The sequence below is a fragment of the Peromyscus maniculatus genome, chromosome 18, assembly GCF_049852395.1.
Source record: "Peromyscus maniculatus bairdii isolate BWxNUB_F1_BW_parent chromosome 18, HU_Pman_BW_mat_3.1, whole genome shotgun sequence".
Lineage (NCBI taxonomy): Eukaryota > Metazoa > Chordata > Mammalia > Rodentia > Cricetidae > Peromyscus > Peromyscus maniculatus.
The window spans coordinates 47,551,160-47,558,880 of record NC_134869.1 but is presented as its reverse complement, the minus strand read 5'-3'; the positions used below and the strand labels follow the sequence as shown (position 1 = coordinate 47,558,880).

General features: G+C 41.4%; 1 protein-coding gene across 2 annotated transcripts in view; it reads right to left on the bottom strand.

Moving 5' to 3' along the window:
- Nucleotides 1-7,721, bottom strand: part of Mon2 (MON2 regulator of endosome-to-Golgi trafficking) — a 70,503-nt gene that overhangs the window by 61,888 nt on the left and 894 nt on the right. For both annotated transcript variants that reach the window (XM_006973332.4, XM_006973333.4), the window contains exon 2: nucleotides 27-90. In XM_006973332.4, the coding sequence (XP_006973394.2) occupies nucleotides 27-90 (64 nt within the window). The remainder of the gene's footprint in view (nucleotides 1-26; nucleotides 91-7,721) is intronic.

The window sequence follows — 7,721 nt, the reverse complement described above, 5'->3', positions numbered from 1 at the left end:
TATTGAATTTATATGCAAAAAATTACCTGCCAAAATTTCGGTGTTTCTTGCAGCTATTGTTTTAACTTTTATTATTCCAGATTCAGCAGCCTGTAGGAAGAAAAATAATTAGAAAATAAAACTTATTATAAACATGAATTATGGTGCAAAAAATAAACACAAAATGAAAAGCACAGATAGTCACTATCATCTTTATAACAAACTGCAGTCATCTGGGTTCTGACATGCAAACTGCACTTTACTTGATGCCCCGCTCTGCCTTGAGGCAGACCAGGAACACCTGAGCACTGTATGGAATTCCATATTCAGACAAGAAAACCAACAAGAAGAACAAGATTTCTTCCTCTCTTTGCGCACACCTCCCCTCTCCACCTCAAACCCCAAATCCACCCCCCGCATCCCCTCACCCCCCCACCCCACCCTCACCCCACCCCCGACCAAGTACTGCCTTGAACTAACGGGGCCAGTCCTATTTTTTCCTCTCTATACTTTAAAGATTTATTTTCTTTCATTTATATGTCTGTGTGTTTCTGGGGAACCACAGGCCAGAGGGAAGCACCGCGTCACTTGGAGCTGGAGTTACAAGTGCTGTTGAGACACCTAATGTGGGTGCTCTGATCTAAACTCAGGTCATGAGTGTACATGAACATCACACACACACACACACACACACACACACACACACACACACACACACACACACTGGGAACAAGAAAAAAAAATCATCCCTAAATTCAAAGAATCACCAAAAAAGACTATTTGCTATTTTAGATATTAATATTAGACCTACTTCATCGTTCTCCAGTTTTTACAACTAAATTATTATCCAGCAAAGTACTTAGAATTATTATTCTCACTGACAACATGTGTTGCTAGAAATTTTTACTAAAAATATTTGCAAAACACATCTATCAAGGTCCCCTGACCCCAACTACTGTAGTCTTAGGTCACGCCCCACTAACCCTAGCATAGCCTACCTAAGCTAGAAAATGTGGAAAAAGAGGTCTCCAGAGACAAATCTCCATCTACTCACTGGGTGTGGTGGCTGACCCTACACTCACTAAGAGGCTGGACGGCAGCCAGTTCTGAGCCACGTTAGGCTACACGTGAGACACTAGCTGGAAACAAAACAACAACAAACAGGAAACAAAACAACAACAAACAGGACCGGAGAAATGGGTGAGCAGTTAAGAGCAGTGGCTATTCTTGCAGAGGACCTGGGTTCAACCAAACCATCCGTAACTCCAGTTCCAGGGGATACAACTGGGAATGTTACTGTATCTGTTTCTTTAGTCTAGTAAAAGCCCTTATATTATTAATGCCTACCACACTGCCTTTAAAATAAGTAGCTACATAAGAAAGGTTTCTAAATGGAAGGTTAACATAGTACAGAAATTCGAGCCCACTTAGAAAGTGGGAAAGAGGAGGGATTGACTGGCTCTCTGAGCCCAGATTCACAAGGTCACCAGATCTAGTTTATTTCTGTCACTTTCCTCTAGGTTCCAAACGGGCTGTTGTGTGAAGGGTTCATTCTCAAGCTGTTTCTAATCTCAGCAACAAAATAACTGCAGCCACTCAACACCTCAGAATTCCTACGACACTATCTACAACGAGAGCAGAGTCTCTGTCAGCAGATTCTGACCTAGAAGCCCCACCCCTTTTAACTAGGAGTGTGCATTAGCATCATGTGAGTTGTGCAGCATCGGGAAAAGGTGGACTTTCTTTTTAAACGTGTATAAGTGTTTTGCCTGCATGTATACAGAAGTCAGAAGAGGGTCTGGAACTGGAGTTAAGTGGCTGTAAACCACCATGGAGATGCAGGGAACCAAGCCTAAGTGTAAGAGCAACAAGTTCTCTTAACCCCTGAGCCATTTCTCCAGCCCCAAAGTGGGGGATGTTGGGAGTCTCCAGCTGGAGCCCCATTCCAAGCTCCATCCAGATGTTCAGCTCCTCCCATTCCAGATCCCACCCAAAGAAAGCAAGCCAAGCAGCCCGTCCCCCCCCACCCCCCCCACCCCGACCCCCAGGGTATTTAAGGCTCCCCACTTGGAAGTAGCCTGGTGGTTCCCCTCTTCCCCTGACATCATCTGGGAATGCTTTGCTCAGATTAAAATCTAGACTTTAGACTTTAATCTTGATTGGCTTATGGCATTGGTGGAGTTACCCACTACCAGTGGTATTTTTTTTTTAACTTATCAGGGATTATTCAAACTAGATTAAGCAAACCAAAGCACTCAGTGAATAGGAATTAATTAGTTCATCTAAATCCAGAAGGTTCTGTGTGAAGAATGTAGACTACCAATGAAGGAAGGAAACAATGTATGCTACAGAAGGAATAAACATGCCAATTACTACAAGTACTACTGATTAGTTTTTTTAAGGTTTATAAGTCAGGCATGGTGGCACATGTCTACAGTCCCAACAGGCGAGAGATGGAAGCAGGAGGATCAGGAGTTCCAGGCCCGTCTGGGATACACGACTGTCTACAAACAAACAAGTGGCTTTACAGGCTGCTTCCTATCATAAAAACTCATGCTTCTGCTTTTAATAAATATATCTACTGCAACTCGTGAGAAAAACAATCTAAAATTAGAACAAAAATTTCAAAATCCCAAATTAATTATCCATAGACCACAACACTGAAATGAAAGTTAAAAAATGTGAAATTTAACTTACTGTCAACTTAGATAATACAAAGTATTCATGAGACAGAAAGGAAGTATGGGGATGCCCTGGAGACTTTTTCCATGTCAGGTAAATGCTAAGATGCAAAGTCAAATACACACTTAGCCGTATTGAAAAGATATAGAATATCCCCTAAAGGACAATATGCTTATAAAAGAATTACTACATTGAAACAAATAAAATATTCTTCCATGATGTTCAACTAGTCTACAACTATGGTTTCAAAAACCACACGTGACATTTTATTCCAAACCCATGGTTTCTAAGAAATAAACTTTCTTTAATATGTAAAATGGAAGACTGGAAAGCAGGGTATATGTAGATGGCTAGAAATATCCATGTGGTATGCCTTTCTCTTTCCCGTCCTTTTCCTAAAATTTTAAACTTCAATAAAGGATCTAGTTAGCACTGGCTAGAAATATAGATAAGATGAACTAGAGATCCTTTAGGATTTACTTATAAAAGGGGGAAAAACTCAAAACTATAATAGAAGATAAAATGTAAGAGTTATAGGAAATAGCTTACGCAATAAGCTTAAATTAAAAAAAGAAAGAAAGAAAAGGCAGAGGAAAGCACTAGACAGAGAAGCCTTCCCGCCTGGGAGGAGCTTTTACCCAACACCCAGCTCCCATTTGGCACACAGTTAAGTGTTTAAAATTATCTCATGAATGAATGAGCAGATGAGGAATGAAATGAGAAGATTACCTGTGAATTTAGTTCACTTAAATGATAAATGGGTTGGGAAGGATTTCAGGTAGGATTAATACATGATAGAATTCTAACTGGGGGTGTGTGGGGTGGGGAGTAGTCAATTCCACACTAGTAACAGTAACCTCAGAATGAAAGGTGAAGTAAGGGCACCTCTGAAGACTCCACATGATCACATGATCATTGCCTAAATAGAGTGGGTAAGGATGAGGAAGCCAGAGAGGAAAGTTAGGAAGATAAGGAGGTATGAAATGCCATCCCAAGAAATTTAATAATCACATGGTAGCAACCGAGAGTTTCTGAGTGAGTGCTAAGGGTGCTAATTTAATTTGCTTACGTTATTGATATGCATCAAAAGTCAGACATAAAATTAAAACCTGGTGTAGGGACAGTACATGAGAAAATAGAGAAGAAAAAAAAATCCAGAAACTACAGAAAGCATCGAGAGAGAAAAGACAGCCAGACAGGAGTAGGAGAAGCAACAGTGAGAGTCAAAGGCTGGGGAGCAAGGGCTGCTTTTAGCAGAGCAGAGTTCCATGACAAGAAGTTCTTTGCATGTGCACCGTGCGGAAGATCTGCTGGTAGAGGTGCCTGCCGCACGGGCTGATGCAAACACAGATGTAAGCTCACAGCAAAACCAGGATGCACGGCACAGAGAGAGCCACTGGCATCATGCTGAGGCCAATAGCAAGGGGAGCAGGCAGTACACAGGGAAGAACACGAAGCGAGGTTTGAAGACGAACCAGGATACACTCACACATAAAGAACAGGACTCCCGAGACGGGAGACACATGAACAGTGTGCTACAAAAATCAAAATGAGAAAGCTTCAAGGGGGAGGGAACGGTCAGCAGCAGTAAGTAATGACATGGACAGGTAATGGAAACAGCGGCATTTGTGGGGTGCTGTGATGGGGAGAGAGGATTTAGAGATGGGTACACAGGGAATCACATCCAGTCCCTCCACATCCCAGCTCTACTATCTTACTGAGCCCCTCTGAACCTCATGTGTAAAATGAAGTACTGATTTATTTTATTCTCTTCTTTTTTCTTTGAGACAGTATCTTGATATGTAGCCCAGGCTGGCCTGAAACTGTAGAGCAGACTGGCCTCAGACTCAGAACTGCCTGCCTCTGCCTCCCAAGTGCTGTGGTCACACTACAGTCTGGTGTTGAACTTGAGATTCTCCTGCCTCAGCCTTCTAAATGCTAGAGTCTGAGTGTGCTGAGCTATAAAATATTTAAAGTGGTATGTTAGAAGATGCAAAGGTTCCTGCACTGTTATAAAGGTTATATTTTATTTAATCCAGTTAATTTGACGAAAATAAAGGTAGTTTCTATTTCTGTTTGCTTTTGCCATGTTTTGCACTTACGAGACTAATAATTGCTCTAGACTTTATTAGCACAACCTACTTTGGACTTGGTTAACAATAAGCTATCTCACAGAAGAGAGAGAAAAAGGACTCAAGATGATTTTAAGTCATAGACAGTGTCTTTTATTTCTATGTCATTAAAGCACAGTGCCATGAAGTAATCAACATAATGCAAATACTTAAGTACTTGTCTCTATTCTTATGTATTTCAATATATAAAGCATGAATTTATTCTATTATACTTAGGAGAGAAAGAACACCTACCAAGGGGGAAATAGCAGTGCACTAAAAATGCTACACCAAAACAGCTCACAGCCAAGCATGGCTACATTATCCAACCTCCATTCTTCACTGTGAATGGTCCTGAAAATGAAGTCGAAATCCACCCAGAGAGCCAAGAACCTCAGCCTCAGATCCCAAATGAAAGAACACACACACATAAAACCCTCCTGTGGCAATGAAAGGCAATCTGTCACCGGGTCTTAGCAGCCACCAACTGACACAGAACAAAAACTGCACTGGAGAACTATGGCCCAGGGAACCAACCTCTGGTTTAGACACAAGCCTTAGCCAGAGTGCCAACGAACAGCAGAAAGCTTGAAAGCACACAGCCTGGAAATACAGCTCATCATTTATGCTTTACCAAGTCTGTGCCAGTACAGAGAGGAGACGCCTAAAGACAGCTCTGTAGTAAAGGTGCTTATCAGCAGGCCTGACAGACAATCCCAGTCTGCCTGTGTGCGCATCTCGTGTGCCTGGTGCTGGGGAAGGCCAGAGGGGGCATCGGGTCTCCTTGAATTAGAGCTACAGAGAGCTCAGGGTCATCATGGGTGCTGGGAATCAAGCCAGGGCCTCTGGAAGGGCAGCAGTGCTCTTAACCAAGTAAGAATCCTCACTCAGCACATCCTTATGGAACATGGACCAGACAAGATCACTCTTAGTGACAGTCACATGATTCTTGCCATTACTGCAAAGGCTAGGAGGAATTACTGCGGAGCTCTCTGGCCAGTGATTAAATAAAAATTAATCAATCAAAGTGCCGGGATTAGGAATGGAGTGAGTTCTAGAACTTTGTAAGTTATATGTTGGACATTTGAGTGTTTTTTTCCAATAAAAATACCACAGTATGTAGCAGCTAAGTTCTTAGGGTAACCCAAAGGACTACAACACAGAGGAATCATAGTTCGTTTTTTTTTGTTTTGAGACAGGGTTTCTCTGGGTAGCTCTGGAGCCTGTCCTGGAACTCACTCTGTAGACAAGACTGGCCTCAAACTCACTGAGATCCTCCTGCCTCTGCCTCCCAAGTGCTGGGATTAAAGGTGTGTGCTACCATGGCCCAGCAAGTCACAGTTCTTAATAAATTAGGGTCTGATGTTTTCAAAACAAGAAAATTTTTTACAATAAAAATTTTCTTCCTCCCCCCTCCCCCCATCTCGTGTGTGTGTGTGTGTGTGTGTGTGTGTGTGTGTGTGTGTGTGTGTGTGTCCAGGGGAGGAGATGTTTCAACAGGATCTCACTCCATAGCCCCTAGGTTGGCCTCAAACTCATGCCCATCCTCCTGGGTGCTGGAATTACAGGTGTGACCCATAATACCTGGTAAAACACCCTAATTCTTTAAAATTACTTGCTACAACTTTCAACAGACAGATGATATAGAAACAACAAAGAAAATAAACACCGAAGCAAATTAGTGGTTATCTGAAATAAAACACAGTATCTTCCTCAAAGTGATACATCTGGTCTTTATTCTGGGTAGTAGCTCATTAAAGAAATTGGAATTTGTTGAAGACAGATTCTGCAAGTCACTCTCAGAAAAGTTAAAGATTCCTTAGAAGTCTAAATTATAAACTTTACCAGTCAAGTTCTAATTATAAAACTTTTTATAATAAAGATAAATATAGTTTTAAGTGGAGAAATATGAACTCATTTGGTAATTTTTAATAGCAAATAGTATGTTAAACTGAAGGTATGCTAAGCAATATTCACCAGGAATAAAAATTAACTACTTTTACAGTATCACTGAGCTATATTATTTCTTTTTTTTTTTTTTTTTTAGATTTATTCATTGTGGTGATATATTGTGTGCCTAATAACACTTGCCTGAGGATCAGAGGACAGAGCCAGCCACTAGATTAGACACAGAAGTCAGGCAGTGGTGGCACACACCTTTAATCCCAGTACTGGGAAGCACACATGCCTTTAATCCCAGGAATGTCTGAGCAGAGAAAGGTACATAAGGCATGATCAAACAGGAACTCGTTCTCTTTAGGCTAAGGATTTCATAGAGGTAAGAACTGGTGGCTGGCTGCTCTGCTTCTCTGACCTTTCACCTTTCACCCTGATATCTGGCTCCAGGTTTTTTATTAAAAGACCATCTAAGATGCAAACAACAATTCATTATTGTCTTATGTATATGAGCGATTTGCCTATATGGTATGTTTGTGCACCATGTGTATGCCTGGTGTCTTCAGAGGCCAGAAGAGGGGGTTGGATCCCTTGAAACTGGAATTACAGATGTGCGCCACCATGTCAGTGCTGAGAGTTGAACTCAGGACCTCTGGAAGAGCAACAGGTGCTCTTAACTGCTGAGCTAGCTCTCCAGCCCCCTAAACTCCATTATTTCAAAAATGTGAAAGGACACAGTTTTAAAAATATTTCAACGAAAATCTTAAGAGGAAAAAAAGGTCAGGGATGGCTGAATTAAATAGTGACTAAATTAAAATTACCAATTCAGTATTTGGAAAATTTTATAAGCATATTTTAAGTTGAGCTTTTTTTTACTGATACTCTTTTGAGTATTTTCCATCATCTTCATCATCATTTTAGTTTTTTAAGACAAGGTCTCTTTATGTAGCCCTGTCTGTCCTGGTGTCCTCTCTCTAAGTCACAGAGATCCGCTTGTGTCTGAGTGCAGGGAAGAAAAGTTCGGCCACCACGCCTGGCCTCCCATAATCTTAT